Consider the following 27395-nt stretch of genomic DNA (forward strand, 5'->3'; position numbering starts at 1 on the left):
TCTAGCAAACGCTAAGGGGCAGTAAAGAGGGCACAGCAAGCTTGACTTGAAGCGAGAAAGCTGCTGCACACTTTATTTCAAAACGCTAATTTACATAGCATAGTAGTTGAATAAATAATCTGACTTTTCATGCATTGTACAGCAAAGAGTACAGGGACTCCATCTCCCTTTCTAACTGATGCCATGAGGCGCAGCTCAGTCCTATTCAAATGAATGGACCTGAGCTGCAATACCCAATCACAGACGCTATATAATGTACAGTGCTGTGCTTGGTAAGCTGTGAAGAGACTACAGCGGTCAAATTCCTGGATAACCCCTTTAAAGAGGACCTTTCACTACTCTACAAACGAAAAACTAACTATACCTGTGGGCAGAGCGGCGCCCAGGGGTCCCCCTGCACTTACTAGCAAGTCTGGGCGCCGCTCCGTTCGCCCGGTATAGGCTCCGGTGCCTGCGCTCCCTCTGACTGTTTTCTTGTAGGAGGCGTGTCCCTTGCTGCACTGCTGGCCAATCGCAGCGCACAGCTCATAGCCTGACTATGAGCTGTGCGCTGCGATTGGCCAGCAGTGCAGCAAGGGACACGCCTCCTACAAGAAAACAGTCAGAGGGAGCGCAGACACCGGAGCCTATACCGGGCGAACGGAGCGGCGCCCAGACTTGCTAGTAAGTGCAGGGGGACCCCTGGGCGCCGCTCTGCCCACAGGTATAGTTAGTTTTTCGTTTGTAGAGTAGTGAAAGGTCCTCTTTAAGTGCATGAAGGGTGGGCTCAAGCCACTGCGTAATCGCACCGTTTACTCTGCCAGCCCCTCTCCTTTGTGACACAACCATGCAGGAACCCATCCCTGTTAATTACCTAGACCAGGCGACCGTGGCAGTGTACACAACTGCATAGAAGTCAATTTATAGCTCTGGACTAGAGCTGTAGCTCAATAGTTAGAAATCTATTATAAGTGCTACAAAAAGTATAGGTGTAGCCCCTAAGGGTACGCTCACACACCAAATTGCACCAACAAAATTTTGGTACAGATTCCGCTCCAAGAATTTGATGGTGGGTGCATGGTGCCCCGCTCCCACGGTTTTTAATGCCAAGGTTTAATGCCACAACAGCACCTGGACAGAACAAATCCATTCTGTGTGGAGCCCAGACAGACACCACAGCGGGTGTCCGTTCTCAGTTTAGCTCCATTCAGTGGGGCTAAATGTGAGCAGGCTCATGGCATTCAAAGTGAAGAGCCACGGCAGAAACTGATTTCTGCCACAGAATATATGGTAAAAAGCCCACCACGTGAACACAGGGGAATTTTGGAGCATATTTTGATGCAGATTCCGCTTCAGTTTTGTTTGTTTTTCCCAGCACCGAAAATACTCCCAGATGCTTCCACACATTCAGTTTTTTTTATGCGGTTTTTGAAGCCAAAATCGAGAGTGGATCATATTAAACGAGGAAGTAGTAAAACATTTGAGTCCACACCTGGTTTAGGCTTCAAAAACTGGATCAAAAAACAACTTGGACATGTGGTTGCACTCTAACCAAATGAGAACACTGAATAAAGAGACCTCCTTCACCCTCCTATGCTGGGAATTCAGCCCACCCTATCCCTGGTAGCAGCAGCCACACACATAACAGCTTTGTACAGAGTTTATTCAGAAAACTGAAAATACATTACGTAAATATGGAGAAGCAGATAAGAATGTAACACAGTGGTCAGAGGCGGGAGCTCAGACCCTCCCACCAGAAAATGAATCCCATCTGTCTCCCAACAGTTATACATGTCACTGGTGTCTCGTCACAGTCAACAACAAGCGCTGCCAGGTGCCTCCTGCTCCATCGTCCCAGAAGCTGTGCAGTCGCCGTAGAGGACTCACTTCGGGAAGTGTCTGTTTCTGGACATTCATCAATGTCTGAAAGGGTCATGACATCACTACAAGACTAGCGTGCTCAAGCTTTAATCTCGGATGAGATGTTGTAGATGGCGTCCGAGTTCTCAGAAACCAGCTCCTCTGCTCAGAAAGAAATGAGATATTATTCACTGCAGCCACAGAACATACCAACATTAGACAAAGCACCACCACAAGTAACCCATCTCCCCTATCCTGTTCTATATTCCAGTCACCACTTCTGCTGTGACTTCATAATCACTACAAGGAAGGTGTTATTCCAGTTACTAGTTGGTGGGATCCCCACTGATCCTGAGAATGCGGGTTCCCAGCCCTAATGGGGCTGCAGGTCAAGTACATGCCCTGCTGCTGCATCCATTCTCTATGGGACTGATTGAGATGAGATAACTTTGTAACCGGAATACCACTTTAAGGGTGCATTCACAAACCACTTTGAATATGTTCTTTTCTATATAGTCAAAGAATTGGTTAATAGTTTTCTGGTCATTGAGGTAACTGGAAGACAGACTGAAACTGATGCCCTCCTGTCCATGATGGTGTCTTGGTTTTGCAACTCCACCTCATTCATGTGAATACCAAGCATGTGGACAAATGGGGATCCATCTCTGGCGAGATAACACAGATTCTTTCTTTTATTATCATACTGACCCTTTGCCTAGAGCCACCCAAGTGAAGGATCAGTCTTCACTGTCCATATCTTCATTACCTGGCAAAACACACTTCCACAATCCATAAGTCTTCCCCACTGCAGTCTGCCACAGCCTTAACGTGCCATCTTCAGAGCCGCTGGCATAGAGCTCCCCATCTGGACTGAAGCGGACACAATGGATTGGACCAAAATGACCTTTGTAGGATTCTGTCAGAGAAAAGAGTTGGGAGGTAAGTGACTAGGGGTCACCACGTCAGAGCATGGTGGCAAAAGTTGGGTGTGGTGTGGTGTGGTGTTGGGGGGTGGGAGAAAGTGTTTGGTGGAAGATTATGTCAGAGCTGTGTGGAGTTGGGGTTAAGGAACCAGGTCTCACCAAGCTCCTCTCCTGTGGTGTAGTCATATTTGTACAGTTTGAAGTCATCGCCTCCGGCCACTATGCAGTCTTTTTCTGGGTGGAGAGAAGCAGAGTTGATGGGGGATGTTGCTTCAAATGACTTTATAAGCTCAAAGCTGTAAAGAGAAAATAAAGGCAGAATCTGTAAGAGCAGAGAAACCTGGTGAGGTCACTAATCAGACATCAGTCACTACAAAATAGTCAACCAATATCTAACCAAGGACATGACCGAATATTGCTCTACTAGCACAAACCAGGAATGTGTGCAGAGCAGATGGCTCTGTCTACAGGGCAGAATCAGGGCAAAACCTTTTCCTTATAGTCAACACCATCTACAGGGAGAAGGAGAACACATACAAGGGTGGCAGCTGCTGCCTTCTCGCCACAGCTACCACCTCCTCTCCAGAGCAGAGGTGCAGATATATGGATTGGCCACGTAGGGACGAGGCCACACAAGGAGATCAGGATGCAAATGGTAAACAGTAAAAGTCATGGGTGTACCTGGAAGAGTTATACAGAGAAATCGTTCTCCCATAGGTGATGAGCAGAGTCTCTCCTTCTGGAATATACTCCATGCTGCTGACTGACAGGTTAAAGTTCAGGGTCTTCACCTCTGTCATGCTAGCTCTGTCCCACAAACTAAATAAAAAAAATAAAAAATAAAAAACACAAGAGCTAGGTGTTATCCAGAGAAGTACACACATATAGAGGAGGTCACAGTATACCCATGCTGCAAGGGAACAGCGAATAACCAAACTGAAGCCTGAGGAACCGCTCTACATCAGGCCAGCTTCCTATGCTTATGAAACTAGTGCTCACTAGTGCCCTGGGGGGGGGGGGGGGGTCCCCAGGAGTCTTTAGCTGTATGAAGAGGCCATGGCCAGTTCTTAGGCCTCTTCCTACGCCATCTGACATCAGATCCACTGGTTATGTGGCCTTGGTGCTGCTCATTCCAATTCAAGTGAATGGGGCTAGGCTGCAATACCAAGCATGGCCGCTATCCAAAAGACAGCACTGTGCTTGTTAAGATGCAACAAGGCCACTGCACACATGGGAGTCCTGCAGCCTCCACAAACAGCTGATTGGGTGGGGGTGCCAAGAGTCATACCCCAGCCGATCTCAAATGGATGTCCTATCCTGAGAATAGGTCACCAATACATAAATCCAAGAGAAAGACTTCAACCAACCTTTAGAAACTAGGTGGTCAAAAGCAAAATAAAAAAGTCACCGCCACCATGCTGCCAATGATGAGCGGACAGCTCCTCCTCAGTCACATACGTTCAGAAGACATTGTTCTAGAACTTGTGTGCTTTGTTCAGATGCGGCAACAGAAGGGTGTTCTTTTTCCTGCCTCCCTTGCCCTAACTGTCACCACACTATGCAGCTCTTTGATTGTTCATGAGATCTTCTGCTCGGACCATAGACCGAATTTGCTGGGATACCTAGGAAGACTAGCCGCTATCTTGAAGGGTCTCTAAGCACACACATCCTCAGTGGTGAATGGCTTGGAGTCTGCCCGATACCACCAACAATGGCTCCTCTGAGATCATGGCTGACATTTGAAACACCCAACAGAAGTCCTGACACTAACAATTCACTAACCATGTGTGCCACTGATTATACACTTGATTTTGGGAGTAGGGGGGGGGAAATATTTTTTTCCCTCAGCTACTTGGATCCTATGACATGACAGCCTCCAATGGCAAAAGTCGACCACAGATTTCTGTTACAGTAAGATATTGTAATTTAGACCTGATAAAGACATAGGATTGAAGGAGGGACCCTTTCTCCCCCCCCCCCCCAGGACTTTACAGTGCAGCCACCTCACAGACCTAGTTGTTGGTTTTCCAGTGACGGCTGTAATTCCCACATTGCACAGCAGGTGGAGCTGGTTCACCACAGTCCAGCATCACTCACCGCACAGTCTTGTCATCTGATGCAGAAATTATCTGTCTGTAATCGTTGTACCACAATGCTTTCTTGATGGCAGACGTGTGACCCCCGATCTGTTCAGGATCTGTCAGGAGAGAGGAAAGCAATATTTGTCTCCAGTTACTCCTCCTGCACTACAACATATTCACACTCCCATTTCACCTTCACCTGCAAAAAGTCACATTAAAATTGAAAAAGGGAGCAATTAAAATAAAAATCCTCTTTCACCCCTTAGTGATGTACCAATTTTAACCTTAAAGAGGACCTTTCACCGCTCCTGACATGCCTAATTGCATCTTGCAGTCACCATTTAATAATTCTGGAGCATCTATTCTTATTCCTTTATTATTTCGACTAGAAGTTATGAATGTATTGCTAGCAATCTGCAGAAAGGGTACAGAGGGGTGTTAAAGGGGTTGTCCAAGATTTTAATATTGATGACCTATCCACGGGTCATCAATATTAGATAGACAGGGGTCCGTTTCAGGAGATGGCACGCGCAGTGTGCAAGTGCCATCTCCTTTCCCTCCGCTTTATGTCTACGGGACAGCAGCAGCAAACAAGAGGGGAGACGGCATGTGCACGCGCTGTCTCCTCATACAGCTGATCGTCAGAGGTGCCGGGTGTCAGACCCCTGCCAATCTGATGTTGATCACCTATCTTGAGAAAAATCTAAAAAGCCTGGATGGACAACCCCTTTAACCAGTTAGGGGTGTGTTCCTGCACAGTCTGACTCCATCCAGACAGTCCTGCCATTGTAAGACTGTGCAGGTACTAGGGTTGTTGCGGGTATCGAAATTTCGATACCCAATCGATACTTTTGTCCCGGTATCGATACGATACCGGGATTTCCGTTTTTTCGATACTGGGCTGCGCTTCTGCGCAGTCTAGTATCTCTGAACATGAGCGCGCTGCTATCGGCGCGCTCATGTTCTCTCAGCAGCACGGGGAGAAGGAAGCTGTCCTCCCTCCCCCCTGTGCTGCTGCTGCTGCCACCAATGAGAAGAGAGGGGCGGAGGAGGGGCGGCAATGAGAAGAGAGGGCGAGGAGGGGCGGCAATGAGAAGAGAGGGGCGGAGGAGGGGCGGCAATGAGACAGAGAGGGGCGGAGGAGTGGCGGCAAGGAGAAGAAGAGGGGCGGAGAGGGGCGGCAATGAGAAGAGAGGGGCGGAGGAGGGCGGCAATGAGAAGAGAGGGGGCGGAGGAGGGGCGGCAATGAGAGACGAGGAGGGGCGGAGGAGGGGCGGGGCAATGAGAAGAGAGGGGCGGAGGAGGGGGCGGCAATGAGAAGAGAGGGGCGGAGGAGGGGCGGCAATGAGAAGAGAGGGGCGGAGGAGGGGCGGCAATGAGAAAGAGGGGCGGAGGAGGGGCGGCAATGAGAAGAGAGGGGCGGCAATGAGAAGAGAGGGGGGCGGCAATGAGAAGAGAGGGGCGGCAATGAGAAGAGAGGGGCGGCAATGAGAAGAGAGGGGCGGCAATGAGAAGAGAGGGGCGGCAATGAGAAGAGAGGGGCGGCAATGAGAAGAGAGGGGCGGCAATGAGAAGAGAGGGGCGGCAATGAGAAGAGAGGGGCGGCAATGAGAAGAGAGGGGCGGCAATGAGAAGAGAGGGGCGGCAATGAGAAGAGAGGGCGGCAATGAGAAGAGAGGGGCGGCAATGAGAAGAGAGGGGCGGCAATGAGAAGAGAGGGGCGGCAATGAGAAGAGAGGGGCGGCAATGAGAAGAGAGGGGCGGCAATGAGAAGAGAGGGCGGCATGAGAAGAGAGGGCGGCAATGAGAAGAGAGGGGCGGCAATGAGAAGAGAGGGGCGGCAATGAGAAGAGAGGGGCGGCAATGAGAAGAGAGGGGCGGCAATGAGAAGAGAGGGGCGGCAATGAGAAGAGAGGGGCGGCAATGAGAAGAGAGGGGCGGCAATGAGAAGAGAGGGGCGGCAATGAGAAGAGAGGGGCGGCAATGAGAAGAGAGGGGCGGCAATGAGAAGAGAGGGGCGGCAATGAGAAGAGAGGGGCGGCAATGAGAAGAGAGGGGCGGCAATGAGAAGAGAGGGGCGGCAATGAGAAGAGAGGGGCGGCAATGAGAAGAGAGGGGCGGCAATGAGAAGAGAGGGGCGGCAATGAGAAGAGAGGGGCGGCAATGAGAAGAGAGGGGCGGCAATGAGAAGAGAGGGGCGGCAATGAGAAGAGAGGGGCGGCAATGAGAAGAGAGGGGCGGCAATGAGAAGAGAGGGGCGGCAATGAGAAGAGAGGGCGGAGGAGGGGCGGCAATGAGAAGAGAGGGGCGGAGGAGGGGCGGCACCACGGAGGAAAGGCGGCAATGAGAAGAGAGGGGCGGAGGAGGGGCGGGCGCACTGCGCCACCAATGATAGGTTTATTTCCACACAGAGCGGCGCCCAGCGATGTCTCTGCACTCACCATTAGTCCTGGGCGCCGCTCCGTTCGCCCGCAGTGCCCCATTACTGTCTCCTCTCCTGCTCCACATGCTGCTGATTACTATCGGAGCGATGGGAGGAGACATCAGCTTCACTAGTGGGCGTTCCTTTTCCCTGCGCTGCGAATTGGACAGCGCTACAGCCAGGGAGAAGGAACGCCCACTAGTGAAGCTGATGTCTCCTCCCATCGCTCCGATAGTAATCAGCAGCATGTGGAGCAGGAGAGGAGACAGTAATGGAGCACTGCAGGCGAACGGAGCGGCGCCCAGGACTAATGGTGAGTGCTGAGACATCGCTGGGCGCCGCTCTGTGTGGCCTGATAGTGAAAGTCTGGAGTCCCATATAGTAGTCAGTCTTTAACACATACAGGAGGCGGGTGCTGGCAGCAGAATCGCATTGCTGGCACCCTGCCCCTGACAGGGAGCTGCGATCAGCGGCAGTTAACTGCCGCTGATCTGCCAGTACCCGCCTCCTGTATAAAGGGGTAATTATCATTGGTGGTGCAGTGTGCCCCCCAACCCATTAAAATCATTGGTGGCACAGTGCGCCGGCCCATCTCAACCCCCCAGTATTAAAATCAGGGACCTCTCCCCTCCCCTCATTGGTGGTGCAGTGGCAGCTTCTGATCGGAGCCCCAGCTGTGTAAGCCTGGGGCTCCGATCGGTTACCATGGCAGCCAGGACGCTACAGAAGCCCTGGTTGCCATGGTAACATCCCTGATGCTGTGTGCACAAAGCACAGAGCAGCAGGGACAGTGTGGAGTCCTATTCACCCTGATAGAGATCTATCAGGCTGAATAGGAAAAGGGATGAAAGATCCCAGGTTCTAGCCCCTAAGGGGGGGAAATAGTTATTAAATAAAAAGTGTAAAAAAAAAAAAAAAAACACTAAAATATGAAGTATAAATCACCCCCTTTTCCCAATTTCACATATAAAATATATAAATAATAAACATATTACGTCGCCACGTCAGAAAAGTCCAAACTATTAAAATATAAAAAAAAATCTAGGTGGTGAATGCCGGAACAGAAAAAATAAAATAAAAACTGCGTGATTCACCATTTTTAAAAATGAGGAATGCACGTGGCTTTTTTTGTTTATTTTTTTTGCGTGGTATCGAATGGTATCGAGTATCGCAAAACTTTTTCATGGTATCGAAACCGAATCAAAAATTTGGTATCGCAACAACTCTAGCAGGTACACACCCATAACTGGTTAATACCCCTCTGTACCCTTTCTGCAGGCTGCTAGTAATTTATTCATTACTTCTGGTAGAAATAAAGGAGCAGCAGGACATAGTCCAGAATTGTTATTACATGGGGAAAGTAGCTGATAAAACAGACACGTCAGGAGCGGTGACAGGTCCTCTTTAGCCCCCGTACTGTGGTTCCCTTCCATGTGCAATCTGCACGTTCCTCACCGCCATTATTAGAAATTACTACTCTTGCCTCCAATACTAACAAGAATAGGACATGTTCTAGAATCTGCAAAACGGACATGGATGAAAAGAATAAAATCATTTTTGCTTTATTTTGCGGGTCAATACTATTACCATACCAGATTCAAATAGGTCTACTACAGGTATGTTCTACTTGCCCAATAAGACTAACGAGAGTTTTTAAGTAGCTGCATTCCAAGATCCGTAAGATTTTCATATTTTCCACAAGGGCTTGTTTTTGTTGGACAATTTATAATTTCTATTAGTAACGTTTTTGATTGCCTTTTATGCTGTTTTTACTAGGCGAGAGGAATATAAAATGTTTTTTTTTCCACTGCGACCAAATATTTTATAGCACAGGTTGTTATGGATGCAAGATATATTTTTTTACTGTTTATGGGACAAAAGTAGAGATAAGCAAATCGATTAGTCTCATCAAGAGGAGTTGGGGGTGAAAAACAGTCCACAGCGACTGTTCATGTGGATGGAAGTGTAGCGGCGCATGCACGATCGCTGTTCTGGTAGCCGAAGCAGAGCCTCTGCGCTTGAACCTCTTGGAGCAGAGGAGCAGGTGCGAGATTGTCAGGGCCTGGCAAGGTGTCCAGCCCTACCCAAGAAGCGGCAGGGGGCAGCTTCTTCAGCAGTAAGGACAGCCCTTCGTAGGTGGAGAACTGTTGAGCTCATTACGAGACAAAAGTTTTTACTTTTCCTGTAAATCCACACAAATTTCTGTACGTTTCTGAACCGAAAAATTCAATTTTTTAACAGTGGTTTTTGCTGCAGATTTTATGTGGTTATATTAAACAAATCGGCAGATTTCACCCTTTTTCTAACATTGTTGTGTTTTTCTCCGTGGGGGGGGGGGGGGGGGGGTAATTGCATATTCTGACAGCATCTGGGGGGTTAAACAGAGGTGTGATTAGGTTAGCAAGTGACGAGAGATAACACTTTGATCTTTGGTCTTGTGAGGCTTGTTGTGGCAACTGTATCAGTGCAGCCTCAAAACATAATGGAACTGAATGGGGTCACAGAGTTAGATCTTTGGCGATTCTGGAGTTGTGGGACTTTACAATTCGCAGTGTGACCCATTCAGTTCCCTTATATTATCAGACTGCACGACACTTGTTTTCAGACACCAACCTCAACGTCAAGACTTTCCAAAGGATAATCTGATTCTAAACAAAATAGAAGGTAGTGCATTGGTCCACACACAGCTGGTGCCCGCATATTGCAGACCCCCTGTGTGAGTGCTGCAAAATGGGCATGGCCGGGGAACGGCAGGCTCCTTTGTCTCATGTGGCAGCGTCTTTGCTTCTTTATAAGAATGGGATAAATAGAAAATCAGCAATGGTACAATGCATTTCACTGCAATTGGGGTGTGACACGACACCGACAACAGAACATATACATGAGGTCAAGCCATATAATAACCCCCCAGCCCTCCAGGAACGTACCAGCCTCTGGTTTGTTCAGGTCATAAATCCGCAGCAATTTGTCTTGTCCTCCTGTCAGCAGGTGATTACTGTCCTGCAAAATAAGAAGCAGTAGCACCATAAGGAAGATGGCATCTCACATGACACCGAACATCCTCACTCTCCGAGTCACCACAACAACCGTTAACAAGGTGAGATGCAAACTATGAGGTTTGGAGGGCATGCAGACAGACCCCTCAACCCAACAGACCGAGCATGACCACTCCAGCCAGGGTTAAAAATCACCTGCAATATGAGGGTCTGAACCAGTGAATCCCTCTAGAAAGGGCACTCAAAATTGTGACCTTTCCTGGTCATGGCAAACATCCATAACCCACAAGCTGCTGGTGATGCCCTATGGCTGGGCGATTTTGGGGGAGGAAATAATAAATAAATAAAAATGAAAAAAAATCTAATCGTTAATTTAAGGATGATTATTTTTTATTTATTTCGATTTTTCATGATAACTTCCATCAATGTAGTCATAGGAGGACTTATTTGCAGGTCGAAATGTAGTTTTTAGTAACATCATTTTGGGGTAAACAAAAAAAGCACTTTGAATTTACGACATTCCCTGTGCAGCATAACTAAGCAGGTTCCTTTTATTCTACGGTTATGGTGTTACCATATATAGTTTTGTGTTTTTTTTTTTTTTTTTACTAACTTTACAGCACTAGCATGCAAAACTGTTTATTTCACTGAACTCCAAGAGCCAGAACTTTTCCATGGATATAGCCGTATGTGGGCTTGTTGTTTGTGGGGGAGAGATGTATTGTTCATTAGTAAAATTTTGGGGTACATGGGATTTCTTGATTAACATTTCTTTTTTTGGGAGGGGGGGGGGGGGGGGCAGAATAGGAAACCACAGGTTTTTTTTGCTTTTTTTAAAAGGTAGTCACAGGTCAAATTGCAGTGTTAACTTTATTATGCACATTGTTGCAAACTCAGCGATACCTTATGTTTTTCTCTTTTTATACATTTTATTGACTTTATTTTTTTACTCTCACTAGGGGACACGGCTTTTATAATGCACTAGTATAAAAAAACAAAAAAACCTGACAGCTTTTCAGCCCATCACTATAACAGGGACAGGAACTCTATCAGACTGTGCCTTTGTCAGGCCCACCGCTGCCATGGTAACGCATCAACAATCCACATTTGTCTTTATGGGGAACTGACTGTGATAAGAAACCTCTTGAGTAATTGTCTACCTGCCGAGGTCGACATGACGAGTTATACTGCCAGGATCGAAGTTACCTACCCTATAATCAGTGCCAGGCTCCTGCTGTGATCCAGGGTGCTGCATCAGCACAGTCTCTGCGGGGTGTCTTTAGCCCCTGTCGTCTGTCCCAGGATTAATGGCCAAAGGGCAGGGACTGAAGAGAGTAAAAACAGGCTGTGCTGATGCAGCTAACTAGTAGATTATTTTTTATATTTTTTCAATAAGACAATTCTCAAAAGATTAAAAGAAAAGAGAAATAAATCAGACTAAAGGGCAAGATAATTTAATTAATCTGATGACAAGTTGGTAACCTTCAGATTAGGGATGAACGCATAAAAGGGTTCGGTTCCAAGGTAACACTTGAACCGAACCAGAGTTCAGGAAAAGGTTTTTAACTTTTAAATTACCCGAAGTCTCACGTGACTTTGCGAAGTAATAACTTCGGCTCATCGGAGCCAATACATTCTAATACTGTACAGAACGCTCGCTCGGTACAGTATTCTAACAAAGTTTTATGCGAATCGACTTCAGATGTTACATTCGAAGTAGAGTCGCTCATCCCTACTTCAGATCCAAATTCCAACCCGAGAAAGCCACGCTGAACTTCGTAGTTTTGCACAGATCACCAGCGGCCCCTCCCCTGGCCCTAGACACCACTGTTGGTCAGGCCACGTAAACAGGTGTCAAGTAATAACAGGGGATAGAGTGACACCGTCCATTTTGAAGCACCAGGTTCCGGCACTCACCTGAGTGAAGTCCACACTCTTCACAATGTGCTTATGAGCCAAAGAGATGAGTTCGTCGCCCGTTACAGCATCCCACACTTTACTGGAGAAAGAAAGATGGCAATTACTTAAAGATGAAAGAAACCAGTCAGTCACTCATCGTCCAGAGGCGAGAGAGGGCAAGAACAGCAAGCCTCGTCGACTCAGTTCCCCCGTAGCGCTGGTACGCGTTGCAATGTACCGACTGCCATCACAGAAGTTGATAATAAAATGGCTGCACAACATTTCACATACAAACAATAGAGCTGAGTAAATTTAAATCATTCTAACTAAAGTGGTATTATACCTACTATAAATAGAAAAATGGAAGCTCTTTGCGCACATTTTTTGATCAAACGTGTGTTGGGCCCCATCTACCAGGCGTTAAGGTGGCTTCCGCAGATGGGTACCTAACACTTATATACATACTGCCTCTCTTGGACTTACCTAAGCCTACAATTTTCAGGGCAGTGTAGGAACCAGCTACATTTGTACTCTGCTCAGAAGCCCCAGGCAGACGGGCGCTGCTCAGTCTAAAAGAGGAGCTACCCTCAAGTGACAGACCACCGAAATCAGCAGGTCTGTCTCTACACTATGCTGCGTGAGAGCTGCATAGTGCACCAGGACAATAACGGCATCCAGTGCTAGAAACAAGGCAGGCACACAGTCATACGCCTTTCAATGTTTTCTGTCATCAGGCAATCCAAGCTAGACTAAAGCCTGTATTGCACTGATTTTTCGGCAGATAATCGCTAACAAGCATTCGAGTGAACGAATCACATACTGCTGCCGATTGCTTGATTGTCCAAAGATTTGGATTGCCCATGTTAAAAAATTATTGTTTGGAGTTGGCCGATCGTGGTGTCTAATCACAATCTATACAGCATAGCGATCGCTCCTCTCCATGCTGCAGAGATCGCTGCATGTCTCCTCCGCTAGCGAGCAGGCGATGGCCGAGAGAGAAAGCTTCCCTCCAGACAATAGTCTGCCACATCGGGCTGTGTAATATAGCTTTAAGGCCCTATTAGACCAAACATTCAGGCCAGATACCAGGAACAAGTGTTTGGTTTCTAAAACTTGTCCTGTATATTTGTTCAGCCAGTGATGATGGATGCACGATTATTGGACAGTACATTACCGTGTGATCAGATGTATGCTAATCAACAAAACTTAACATTCACTTTGGATAGTCGTGTGTAGACGAGCGTTGCTGATGTGTGTATTATTCACTGGTGCTCGTCCGGCAGTGTAACAGGGCTATTAGGCTGGCCATATATAACAGGCGGCTGCCAGCCGGACGATTCTCACATACACACACCTGTCATGCATGCATCCTCAGTAGGAAGAGGAAGCTACTGTCAGAGGCTTATCTCACCGAAAAGAGAAGGGTCAGGCAGATGAACATGCCTGTTCCTCATCTCTCCTGACAATCTGGAGAGTCATGAAGCCCCAAGCACATTAGATGCTTGGCAGATCCCATCACAATTGCCAGCTTTAGTGTCTGGATGCTGAGTTAAAGGGGTTTTCTGAGACTTTACTACTGATGAACTATCCACAGGTGTTACAAAACACCAGGGCACTCAGTAAGAAGTTGCAGAGTAGTATATATATTATTACTTTGACATGGCCAACGTTTCCGTCCTTCCCAGCACCTTGTTTACGGCTGGAAAAAAATATAATGTATATATGTTAGTAGGTCACGCAGGACCAAAAAATAAAAGGAAAATAAGTCCAAATAACGTAGAACGGTTACACGAAGTTGAATGTGCATTGATGTGTTATGGAGGTAAGCAAAATACATAAAACGGACAGAAATTGCCAAAAGGCGAGTATTACACAAGCTGCTGCACATAATCCCCGTGTGTTACATAAGGATGTTTATAAGTGCCCCAAAAATGTGTTAGAGCAGACAAAGACTCTTGAAAGGCACACAGACAAACCACTTTGGCGCCACAGAAAACAGGCACTAAAGAGGACCTGTCACCACTCCTGACATGCCCATTTTAATAGCTTCATGCATTCCCCACGTAACAATTCTGGAGCATCTATTCTTATGTCTGTATGTTGTCCCATTCCTCTATTTCTACTAGAAGATATGAATAATTGCTAGCTGTCTGCAGTAAGGGTACAGAGGGGTGTTACCAGTTGGGGGGGGGGGGGGGGGGTGTACCTGCACAGTCTGAAAATGGCAGCACTGATTGGATAGAGCGAGTCTGTACAGGTAGAAATAAAAGGAATGGCACGACCTAGAGCCATAAGAATAGATGCGCCACAATTACTACATGGGAAAGCATAAAGCTATTAACCACCTCCAGACCGCCTAACGCAGATGTGCGGTCCGGAGGTGGCAGCGCTGCGCACAGTCACGCATATACGCGTCATCTCGCGAGACGACGCGAATATGCGCGCGCGCATGCGCAGTTCGCGCCAGCATTTCGCACAGCAGTATTTCGTCAGCAACCTGCCAGCCAATGATCATGGCTGGCAGGTTGCTGATTTTTAAAAAATCCAAAGTGCCAGATATCAGATCATATTAGTAAATATGATCTGATATATGGCTGCCTGCTCCTCTGCTGGTTCTTTTCGTCGGTTGGATCCAGCAGAGGAGCAGGCTTCACAGTGAGTACACCAAACACTACACTTTAGCCCCTGATCACCCCCCTGAACCCAAATTAACCCTTTGATCACCCCTGTCAATCACAAGTGAAAAGAAAAAAGTGATCAGTGCAAACTGTCACTTTTTTTTTCACTGTTATTGACCGTTAGGTTTTAGGTATAGTTTAGGTCCCTTGGTTAGGTAGTTAGCGATCAGTTAGCGCCCAGCCCACCGCACCGCAGTCCGTTATTCGCTGATTAGCGTATCGCTAATCAGCATTTGTACTTTTATAGTATCTGGAAGTGATCAAAACTGATCACGGTCAGATCTATAATAGTACTAGTGTCACTTTAGTTCTCCCTCCACCCAAAACGCAGTGTTTGCCCGATCAGGCCTGATCGGTCGCCCACACGTGCGTTCGCCCACACCCGCCCCACCGCAGTGACAAAAAAAAAATTTTTTTTTGATCACTGCACATTCACTTTACACGCACTGCGGCGATAAAAAAAAATCAGTTTTGATATTTTTTATCAACCGCAGCGGCCTCCGGTACTTCGCTAGCCTCCCCTTTGTAAGACAGGCTTGCTTTTTTTTTTCTTGGGTAGTCTCAGGGAATACCCCTAAATTTAGTTGCCCACATGTCTAACAGGGGGTATTCTTCTGAAGAGGCCTACAGGCTTCTGACCCAGTCGGATGAGGAGTGGGAACCCTCATCTGATGAATCCAGCGGGTCAGAATACGAACCTGTAGAAAGCAGTGGCTCTCTGACCCAAAGTTCGGACGAGGAGGCTGAGGTCCCTGATACCACCAGGCGTACCCGGCCCCGTGTCGCTAGACCGCAGGTTGCGCAGGATCCGCTTCAAGAGCAGCAGAGTGGGGCTGGTGCTGTCGGATTACGTGGTGAGGCATACACCAGCAGCCCAGCCCTCCCTGGACCTAGTACCAGCACTGCCGTACAACCTGGTGAAGTAGCGAGCACCAGAAGGGCAGTTGAAGCTGGTACGGTGGCACGTGCAGTAGTGACCCCATCGCAGCCACCGCAAAGACGTGCCCGTAGAGCCCCTAGAATCCCAGAGGTGCTGGCAAACCCTGATTGGCAGTCCCCAACTTCAGCCGCACCTGTAGTTTTCCCTTTCACAGCTCAGATCGGTTCGGCCCTGGGATTTTTTGAGCTGTTCTTGACTGCGGAGCTTTTAGACATAGTTGTGGCCGAAACAAACAGGTATGCCACACAATTTATCACCGCTAACCCGGGAAGCTTTTATGCCCAGCCTTTCCGGTGGAAACCAGTCCAAGTTTCTGAACTTAAAACTTTTCTGGGCCTCCTCCTCAACATGAGCCTGACAAAAAAGCATGAATTGCGGTCATATTGGTCCACGAACCCGATTCATCACATGCCCATGTTCTCTGCTGCCATGTCCAGGGCACGTTTTGAGGCCATCCTGCGGTTCCTGCACTTTAGTGACAACACCGCCTCCCGTCCCAGAGGCCACCCTGCTTTTGACCGGCTCCACAAAATTCAGCCCCTCATAGACCATTTCAACCAGAAATTTGCAGATATTTATACCCCAGAGCAAAACATCTGCATAGACGAGTCCCTGATACATTTTACCGGGCGCCTTGGCTTCAAACAATACATCCCAAGCAAGCGCGCCCGGTATGGGGTCAAATTGTATAAGCTCTGTGAAAGGGCCACAGGCTATACCCACAAATTTCGTGTCTATGAGGTAAAATATCAGACCCTGGGGAGCAGTGGGAAGACAGTTTGGGACTTGGCGTCACCCTTATTCGGCAAGGGGTACCATCTTTATGTGGACAATTTCTACACAAGTGTGGCCCTCTTTAGGCATTTGTTTCTAGAACTAGTCGCGCGGGCTTCCCCCAACGGTTCGTTACCACCCGTCTTGCAAGGGGGCAGAGGGTCGCACTGTGTAACGAAGAACTGCTCGCGGTGAAATGGAGAGACAAGCGTGACGTTTACATGCTCTCCTCCATTCACGCAGACACGACAATACAAATTGAGCGAGCAACCCGTGTCATTGAAAAGCCCCTCTCAGTCCACGACTATAACCTCCACATGGGAGGGGTGGACTTCAATGACCAGATGTTGTCTCCGTATTTAGTTTCCCGACGCACCAGACGCTGGTATAAGAAGGTGTCTGTATATTTAATTCAATTGGCTCTGTACAATAGTTTTGTTCTCTACAGTAAGGCTGGGAGAACTGGATCCTTCCTCAAATTTCAGGAAGAGATCATCGAGAACCTCCTGTATCCAGGAGGTTCCGTGGCCCCAACCACCAGTGTAGTTAGCCGTCTACACGAGCAACATTTCCCCAATGTCGTTCCTGGTACCTCAACCCAACAGTCACCCCGAAAAAGATGTCGTGTCTGTAGCAGGAGTGGAATAAGGCGTGACACCCGCTATTTCTGTCCTGACTGTCCGGGCCACCCTGCCCTATGCTTTGGAGAGTGTTTCCGGAAGTACCACTCACAGGTACACTATTAGCATAGGGATCATCTCACCAGGACAGGCACACAGGGCTATTAGGGCCCATTCACTCACTGCTGCTGCTGCAAACGTCTCCTTTCACATGGGACAAAGTGCATAACGCACTTCGCCACATCTTTGGGCGATTTGCGCTTTGCACATTGACCCATGGGGAAGGAGAGGTTTGTTCTATAAAGGTAAAAAAAAACAGAAAAAAAAAAACACACCAGTAAGCAAACACGTTAATGTTCAGTTAAAAAAGTTAAAGTTTATATGTTCTGTTGCAAAGTTAATAAAAATTATTGCGTTGCGGCCTGGTTTTTTCTTTTTTTTTCTTTTTTTACCTTCCAGGTGGACCAACCGATCGACCAGCTGCAGCACCGATGTGCATTCTGACAGAAGCATTGCGCTGCTGTCAGATTACACGCAAGTCGGTGTATGCGGCGCTGCAAGACGGGATTTTCTCCTCTGCAGTGACAGATACGTTTGCCGAGGCATACGAGCTGAGGAGGAGGCGGCGTTCCTATGCTTTGGCAAACACTTTGTATATATATATAAAAATTAAAAAAATCCCGGCAATGATTTATTCATCCACATCGATTGATGTGAATGGAGAAATCTGGTTTGCCAGGGCATACGAGCTAAGTGGGTATGGATGTTGGGCGGAGCTCCTATGTCCTGGCAGACGCCTTTCCCCTCCATTTTTTTTTTTTGGCAGAGATTTTTTCATCCACATTGATCGATGCGAATGAAGAAATCTGTGCCGTTCATTTTTTTCTTTCAGCCCAGAGGCTGAACGGAAAAAAAAATCTCATTACCTGTATGCTCAATATAAGGAGAATAGCAGAAACTCCTAATGCTGGCCATACATGTAATGATTGCAGAGACCCTCAAATGCCAGGGCAGTACAAACACCCCACAACTGACCCCATTTTGGAAAGAAGACACCCCAAGGTATTTGCTGAGGGGCATATTGAGTCCATGAAAGATTTAAATTTTTGTCCTAAGTTAGCGGAAAGTGAGACTTTGTGAGAAAAAAAAAAAAAAAATAATCAATTTCCGCTAACTTATGCAAAAAAAAAAATATTTCTATGAACTTGCCAGGCCCCTCATTGGATACCTTGGGGTGTCTTCTTTCCAAAGTGGGGTCACATGTGGGGTATTTATACTGCCCTGGCTTTTTAGGGGCCCTAAAGCATGAGAAGAAGTCTGGGATCCAAATGTCTAAAAATGCCCTCCTAAAAGGAATTTGGGCCCCTTTGCGCATCTAGGCTGCAAAAAAGTGTCACACATCTGGTATCGCCGTACTCAGGAGAAGTTGGGCAATGTGTTTTGGGGTGTCATTTTACATATACCCATGCTGGGTGAGATAAACATCTTGATCAAATGCCAACTTTGTATAAAAAAATTGGAAAAGTTGTCTTTTGCCAAGATATTTCTCTCACCCAGCATGGGTATATGTAAAATGACACCCCAAAACACATTCCCCAACTTCTCCTGAGTACGGCGATACCAGATGTGTGACACTTTTTTGATGCCAAGGTGGGCAAAGGGGCACATATTCCAAAGTGCACCTTTCGGATTTCACCGGTCATTTTTTACAGATTTTGATTGCAAAGTTCTTCTCACACATATGGGCCCCTAAATTGCCAGGGCAGTATAACTACGCCACAAGTGACCCCATTTTGGAAAGAAGACACCCCAAGGTATTCCATGAGGGGCATGGCGAGTTCCTAGAATTTTTTATTTTTTGTCGCAAGTTAGTGGAATATAAGACTTTGTAAGGAAAAAAGAGAAAGAAAAAAAATCATCATTTTCCACTAACTTGTGACAAAAAATAAAAAATTCTAGGAACTCGCCATGCCCCTCACGGAATACCTTGGGGTGTCTTCTTTCCAAAATGGGGTCACTTGTGGCGTAGTTATACTGCCCTGGCAATTTAGGGGCCCAAATGTGTGAGAAGTACCTTGCAATCAAAATGTGTAAAAAATGGCCTGCAAAATCTGAAAGGTGCACTTTGGAATATGTGCCCCTTTGCCCACCTTGGCAGCAAAAAAGTGTGACACATCTGGTATCGCCGTACTCAGGAGAAGTTGGGCAATGTGTTTTGGGGTGTCATTTTACATATACCCATGCTGGGTGAGAGAAATATCTTGGCAAAAGACAACTTTTCCCATTTTTTTATACAAAGTTGGCATTTGACCAAGATATTTTTCTCACCCAGCATGGGTATATGTAAAATGACACCCCCAAAACACATTCCCCAACTTCTCCTGAGTACGGCGATACCAGATGTGTCACACTTTTTTGCTGCCAAGGTGGGCAAAGGGGCACATATTCCAAAGTGCACCTTTTGGATTTCACCGGTCATTTTTTACACATTTTGATTGCAAAGTTCTTCTCACACATTTGGGCCCCTAAATTGCCAGGGCAGTATAACTACGCCACAAGTGACCCCATTTTGGAAAGAAGACACCCCAAGGTATTCTGTGAGGGGCATGGCGAGTTCCTAGAATTTTTTATTTTTTGTCGCAAGTTAGTGGAATATGAGACTTTGTAAGAAAAAATAAAAAAAATAAAATCATTTTCCGCTAACTTGTGACAAAAAAATGTCTACTTTCCGAAATGGGGTCATTTGTGGGGGTTTTCTACTGTTTGGGCATTGTAGAACCTCAGGAATCATGACAGGTGCTCAGAAAGTCAGAGCTGTTTCAAAAAGCGGAAATTCACATTTTTGTACCATAGTTTGTAAATGCTATAACTTTTACCCAAACCATTTTTTTTTTTGCCCAAACATTTTTTTTTTATCAAAGACATGTAGAACAATAAATTTGGCGAAAAATTTATATATGGATGTCGTTTTTTTTGCAAAATTTTACAGCTGAAAGTGAAAAATGTCATTTTTTTGCTAAAAAAATCGTTACATTTTGATTAATAACAAAAAAAGTAAAAATGCCAGCAGCAATGAAATACCACCAAATGAAAGCTCTATTAGTGAGAAGAAAAGGAGGTAAAATTCATTTGTATGGTAAGTTGCATGACCGAGCAATAAACGGTGAAAGGAGTGTAGTGCCGAAGTGTAAAAAGTGCTCTGGTCATGAAGGGGGTTTCACCTAGCGGGGCTGAAGTGGTTAAAACAGGTGCGTCAGGGGAGACGATAGGGTCCTCTTTAAGTTGTTCACAATGTGAAAGGTAATAGAATTATCGATCCTCACTCTGGAACAGTTTACATCTCTAAGGGCTTTTTCACCTGTGCCACCACACTTTCCACTGGATCCTTAAAACATGTGAGGCTTATTGGATCCACAAACTAAAAACCCTCTCCCACCTATGGTTTAAACTAGTGTTGAGTGAAGCAAGCTTTGGGTGCTTCATCCGAAGTCACTTCGTTCAAAACTTCGGAATAATAACGTACGGAGATTTGTCTCCATACAGTATTAGAATGTATGGGCTCCAATGAGCCAAAGTTATTCACGAAGTCACACGTGACTCTACTGAAGTTATTCAACAGTTTAAAAAAACTTGGGTATTGCACAGGTCTTCTAGTACTGAAGATCGACATTACTGGACCTGAGAGATTTGAGTTTGGTGCGGATCCGTCATACAACTGCACAGACGGATCCGTTTGTATTATCTTTAACATAGCCAAGACGGATCCGTCTTGAACACCATTGAAAGTCAATGGAGGATGGATACGTTTTCTGATGTGCCAGATTGCGTCAGTGAAAACTGATCCATCCCCATTGACTTACATTGCTTTTTAGAACGGATCGGCTAAGTTTCAGACGGACACCAAAGCAAAATGGAGACTGAACGGAGGCAAACTGATGCATTCTGAGCGGATCCTTTTCCATTCAGAATGCGTTAGGGCAAAACTGATCCGTTTTGGACCGCTTGTGAGCGCTGAACGGATCTCACAAACGGAAAACCAAAACACCAGTGTGAAAGTAGCCTAATCCGGTTTCCTGATAGTCTCCGTGACAGCACATCCTGAGACTGACCACCCCTCCGTACTGATCCTAGTCGTCTGGATGGTATGAGAAGACTGCTTGCACCCTTACTGGTGCAGCAGATTCCTCTTCTAACTACCAGCTTTGGGGTACCAGGATTGGCCCCTCCTTTATGTTTGTCATGTCGATGCATCTTTGTTGAGTATTTTACTGCATATCTAATTAAAAGTTACATTTTAATAAGCATATTCCCCCCTTCTTAGTGGGCCCTTTGGTCTTTTCTGGCTTCTGCCTTAATCAACTTTTGCACGTTATCAGGCACTTAAAATACTGATATTGGTCTCTACCCACAGCCCCCCAAAAACTTCTTCCTGTACGGATTTAGGTTTCCTAGGAATTTCCATTTGAATAGTTGCTCTGATCGCTTTGATAAGCTCCTCAATATCATCTGGATTAAATACAAATCTTTTATACTCATTATCTTCATCTGAGTCAAGTGGTTTTGAGGTCTTATGATCCGACAGAATCAGTCACTATCCATGGTTAAGGTTTCTCTATAAACCGGCGCGGGAGGCGGGTCTGGGGGAGCCTAAAGATTAGGGCTGCAGCTAACGATTATTTGAATTTGTTAAGAATTAGTTGTCAATAATTTCATCGATCAATCAAGAAAAAATAAAAATAAAAAATGAGTTTTTGATTTTACTTGAAAAATGATGTACAAAGGCCATATTAAAACAATTTTAGGAGTTACATAATTATAAAAATTACATTATATAAAATACAAGAGGAAAAGGGGGACTCATTTTTTTATTCAGGGAGGGGCTTATTTACATTTTAATAAAACTAGTCTGTACACCCTAGTATGTACACTCCTACTATACACATGGGGGTATGTGCAGACTGGGAAGCCATTTTCACGAAGTAGGGATTTTTGTTAGAACACCTGATTAGTGAGCGGAGGGTGGGACTGAAAGTCAGGTGTCAGGGACTTAAAGGGATTCTGTCACCTAGTTTTACCCTATAGAGCTGCGGACATGCACGGCTAGATCTCCGCAATATACCCGTCCCATAGCTCAGTGTGGTTTTATTTTGTTTAATAAAAGTTTTTATAGATATGTAAACTATCCAAGTAAGGTGCCCAAGGCGTGCTTACTTACGGTTAAGAAGCCCAGCACCACCTGCATCCAGGAATCTACCCCTTGCTCAAAGTTACAGTGCCGTAATCTTGCGATGCGCGATCTAGCGCATGCACAGTTCGTTCACTGAGGCTGATGCCAGCAAAGGGAACAAACACTTTGCCGGCACTGTGTATGCACTAGCTCGCGCATCACGAGATTACGGCACTGTAACTTTGTGAACAAGGAGGAGATTCCTGGATGCAGGCGGTGCTGGGCTCCTTAACCGTAAGTAACCACGCCTTGGGCACCTTACTTGGCTATTAATCGTTGCAGCCCTAGTGAACATAGAGCGGACTGCTCTTTTACCAGAAGCCTTAGATCTTAAAAAAAAATAAAAAACTAGAAGATTCCCCTTTAACTATTTTAGCTGTACATTCCTCACAGAGGGGCTTGGACCCAGATGCAGATAAACGTTTAGAGCATATCCCACATTTTCTAGATTTAAGTTTAGCAGAGGAGGAGGACTCCTTTTCTCCCTAAAAAGTACAAGGGAGAGAAGGGTCGGCCACAGTAGAAGAGCGGCCTGAAGTCAGGCTACTTACTCACTGTTTACTGTACAGTGGCAGGCTACTGTCCTGAGCCCGGCATGGTAGTCTCGTCAACGCTGTCTTAGCTGCTGCCGCCACTCCACTCTGGAAGCAGAGTGTTTAATGCCAGACGCCATCTTTGCCCAGGCCCTGCGCTTTATTTCCCATGTGGCCTGTGCTAGGGCCCAGGACGCAACGTCAGTACGTTCAGCAACACCCCCCCCCCCCCGTGCTTCTGCAGTTTGCATCGGGTCTTGGCTGTCATTCACGGAGCGGATGTCACGCATGGCATCCGCTCGTGTGAAACAGCCCCATAGGGTGATCTTTTCTAAACTTCTAAATGCACATGTCCAACTGCTCAATGTTTCACTACGTTTTGCACAACTTGCTGTTCTCTAACAAGCAGCTTAACAGCAAAATTTATAACAGGTGTTTGATCCATGAATTGCCCAATAAATTTCCTGGTTGAATTAGAATTGGTATTTAAACAGTCCTCCTCATCATGCTGGTCACATTTGGACATCATGAGACCAAGACAACACCTAACAATTGATCAACAGTACCTCGCCATTGCGAGGCTTCAAGCAGGATGTTCTCAGACAGAAGTGGCCACTGAGCTTAGAGAGAGTCACAAAGTGTCATCAGCAGGTTACAAAAGAGATACAGAGAGACTGGAAGAGAGTCACAGAAAGGCAGAGAACTGGACGTCCTTTGGTCACATCCCACACTGATGACTAGTTAAATTGTGAACAATGTCCTGCAGAACTGGCTGATGAATGCCACACAACTCCAGGCACATTTAAGGGAGGTGAGAGGCAATCAAATGTGTCACGTCAGACCATTCAAAACAGTTTAGCACGTAGACCACGCTGATGTAAACGACCTGCAAGGGTACCTGACCACAGGCACTATGATCTAGCATGGGCCAGGGAGCATCTATGCTGGACGAGGGACCAGTGGGCCTTAGCGCTGTTCGCTGACTAAAATAGATTCACGCTGAGCAGAAATGATGGCTGCCAACGATGTTGGAGACAGCAAGGAGAGCGCTACGCATCAGTCACTGTTGTCACCAGACGAGCCTTTAGTAGTGGTGGTGTTACAGTGTGGGCAGGTGCGTCTAGTCAATCCAGAACTGCCCTACACTTCATGAATGGTACAGTGACAAGCCCATACTACTCGATCATTAATCCAGTCATTGTGCCTCTGCATGAACAACACAGGTCTGATTTAATCTTCATGGATGACAATGCACCAGCTCACTGAGGTCACATCATTAGGGAACGGCTGCTGGAGACTGGGGTACATATGGGATCAGCTGAGTAGCCATTTTGAGGCTTGTAACTCTGTACCCCAGAACCTCAACGACCCGAGGGCCTCCCTTCAAAAAGAGCGGGATGCCATGCCTCAGACAATAGGTTGTCTTGTGAACAGAATCCGACACCTGGGACCCCCGCCGATCAAGCAGCGGCGCGGCCTTCTCACTGTTTACCGCCGGCCCACTGATGTCACGACTAATATAAACTAGCGTGGAAGGGGCTAAGCTCTGTTCACTTGAATGGAGCTTAGCTGCGCCCCACGCTAGTTTATACTAGTCGTGACGTCAGTGGGCCGGCAGTAAACAGTGAGAAGGCCGCGGCGCTACTGGAGCGCCGCTGCCTTCTCAAACAGCTGATCAGCAGGGGTCCCAGGTGTCAGATCATCAGCTTCTGATCGGCAGGGGTCCATCAGTTAAAACAAAGTGCAGAACCCTTTAATGCTTGTTTACCCTGATAGTTCCCAGCGATCGATCCATAATCTTCTCAGGACTAACCTGTCCTATTTTATCGCCTGATAAACCTTTCCCGCCTTTTATGCTAGTTAACATACAAAAGTTATATCTCACTTGTTTGACATGAGAAGTCATATTTTCACGAAGTCAAGCACCTCAGATCCGCATAAGAAACGCCCCTATAGTTAAGATCTGGCGCACACGAAATATTCATTTCGGGCAGAGCTCCGCTGCGTAAGTATTGCGAAGCGTATATTTGAGAACATTCCAGCACGTAGTGGCGTGAGGGGGAGCGGACATGCACTAAACTATCTGATTGGTCTAACACAGGGATGCTCAACCTGCGGCCCTCCAGCTGTTGTAAAACTACAACTCCCATCATGCTCGGCTGTAGGCTGATAACTGTAGTCTTGGGCATACTGGGCGTTGTAGTTTTGCAACAGCTCGAGGGCCGCAGGTTAAGCATCCCTGGGCTAACAAATAAAGGGGAAAGGGCTTGATTTTGGACAAGACGACAAGCGGTGAGGGCAGAAATCGGCTGTCAACAAGTTTAGGGGAAGGAATAATTTATGCAAATGAGCCTAACGGCGGTAAAGGTTTGTAGGGAGATAAAATAGGAAAGGTTAGACCTGAGAAGATTATGGATCGATCTCTAGGAACTATTAGGGTAACCAAGCATTAAGGTACATTCAGTTTTATATGTCAGAACATTGTGACAGGTTCCCTTTAAATGCCCTACATTCATTATATAATATCACAGTAGTGAGAACTTTTTATGTTTTCCATAAATTTCACCAGAAAGCCAAATATCCCTAACTTTGTGAGTAGTGTATATACGACACACACATTAATACGGTCATACATCACAAACTGCTGTGTATGTTTCCAATGCACCTGCGCCTAGCTCACTCTAAAAACAAGGATACAACGTGATGCCGCTCTATCCCGTGCCATCTCCTAGCCATGACATTAGGTCTATTTACCTCTCATCCCCATTACACTCCATCAGTACACGTTATGCGTCATCTCATAGCTTCCCACTTGGCCTCAATCTTCCACTGTGCACGCCTCCCTTATTGGCCACCACGTCATCAGGCTCTCAGTACGCACCGCTTTGAAATACAGACATGACTCCTTAGGACTGCCACCATCCAGCAGCATTATGTACTTACCTTCAGACTTGTTGATATGTAGCCATTGTTCGGTTGCCAAAATTATACTCTGTGTCCAGCGTACACTGTGTATACATTTGGGGCGTGTCCAGATATCGCTCCTAAAGAGCCCAATCTATACACTGAATTACTTTAGTCTCATGCACAGGACTGTTGCTTTGCGGTCCGCAAAACTCAAACAGCGGCTGTGGGCAGGAGCATGACAGATTGCCTAGATTTGTCCTCATGTATTTGCTCCTCAATATGTAACACATGGGGATTATGTATAGCAGCTTGTGTAATACCTTTTGGCGATTCCAATCATATTTATATAATTTTAGTTACCTCCATAATACATTACACTTCATGTAACCATTATACATTATCATTACTTATTTTCCTTCATTTTTTGGTCCTGCGTGATCTAGCATGCGTTTATTCTAGTCAGGCCATGAACAAGGTCCTGGGAAGGACCGAAACGTTGGCCATGTCAAAATAATAGAACTGGATGGAATAAGAAATACATATACTTCTCAGCAATTTCTTAGAGTGCCCTGGTGTTTTTCAACACTATATTTATTTCGGAAAATCACCCCACCGCTGAGCACCAGAACACAACACATGCAATTTTTTCCACAGGATAGATCGGTATCTGATCGTGGTGGTCTGACATCGAGGACCCCCGCTGATCAGCTATTTTGAGATGGCAGCAGCGATCACAGCAGCAACGCGGCCATTCATGTGTCACATGGCCTAGGAGCAGCTCAGCCCTACAATGTACGGCGCTGTGCTTAAGCTGCAGCACTTACAGGAGCGCCAGTATCTTCTCAAACAGCTGACCCCCATCGATCAGATACCGATCACCTATCCAGAAGATAGGTCTTCTGTTATAAAGTCTTGGAAAACCATTTTAAGCAGTGATCCCATTGCTCAAAAGAGCCGCTACTTACGCTGTGAAGTCTGCGGCTGCTGTGGCGGCTTTGGTTGCGTCCTTATTCAGGGTGGCTCCCCATACTGCCCCCTTATGCCCAAGAAATGTTCCGATCCAGTCCCCAGTGTCACCCTGGCGCAGCATCGGCTTACCATCTTTAAAGAAAGTAGAGAGAGATAATGGGTAAGGAGCAGCAGGTAAAACAGTGATGAACATGGGGAGTAGAATTACTCAGTACCCAGGGCAGACATGGGCATGCACAGGGAGAACATGAGGGTGATGGGGGTCACAGCAAGAGGCAGAGGAGCACCACTGGACTGGGCTCCATTCATTGCCCTGCGCCATCTCCCATACATCCCCAGAAGAGGGAAAACAAGCCGACCACCAGTTGCTATTGGTAACCGCAGCCGTGCAGCGTCACGAGAGGCTCCGGCGTCTCACCTTTGCAGGCGCTGATGAGAAAATACCCGTATGAGGTAATGCCGGAGAAAGCCAGGTCCACCACAGGCCGGGTGTGCCCGGAGCAGGTCAACGGGGTCTGCCGCATCGCCATGGTCGACACACAACAGCTGCAACACGCTACCGGAAACTGCGCTCAGGAAGTGCCGCA

The 27395-nt window shown here is 46.6% G+C and overlaps 1 protein-coding gene across 1 annotated transcript; it reads right to left on the reverse strand.

The window, feature by feature from the left end:
• Window positions 1-1623: 1623 nt before the first annotated feature.
• LOC122932573 (serine/threonine kinase receptor associated protein) lies at window positions 1624-27395 on the reverse strand. Its single transcript, XM_044287064.1, has 9 exons — window positions 27227-27395; window positions 26805-26940; window positions 12179-12260; window positions 10193-10265; window positions 4860-4959; window positions 3444-3581; window positions 2922-3058; window positions 2606-2755; window positions 1624-2001 (listed from the first exon to the last, which is right to left on the reverse strand). The coding sequence occupies exons 1-9, from the start codon at window positions 27336-27338 to the stop codon at window positions 1940-1942; spliced, it is 990 nt and encodes a 329-aa protein (XP_044142999.1). The 5' UTR covers window positions 27339-27395; the 3' UTR covers window positions 1624-1939.

The sequence above is a fragment of the Bufo gargarizans genome, chromosome 3 (assembly GCF_014858855.1).
Source record: "Bufo gargarizans isolate SCDJY-AF-19 chromosome 3, ASM1485885v1, whole genome shotgun sequence".
Lineage (NCBI taxonomy): Eukaryota > Metazoa > Chordata > Amphibia > Anura > Bufonidae > Bufo > Bufo gargarizans.

Coding starts and splice junctions, on each gene's coding strand:
- LOC122932573 (XM_044287064.1), bottom strand. CDS start 27,338: ATGGCGATGCGGCAGACCCCGTTGACCTGCTCCGGGCACACCCGGCCT. Junction 10,266..12,178: donor AGAGTGTGGACTTCACTCAG/GTGAGTGCCGGA, acceptor CTTATTTTGCAG/GACAGTAATCACCTGCTGAC. Junction 2,002..2,605: donor GTGGAAGTGTGTTTTGCCAG/GTAATGAAGATA, acceptor CTTTCTGAGCAG/AGGAGCTGGTTTCTGAGAAC.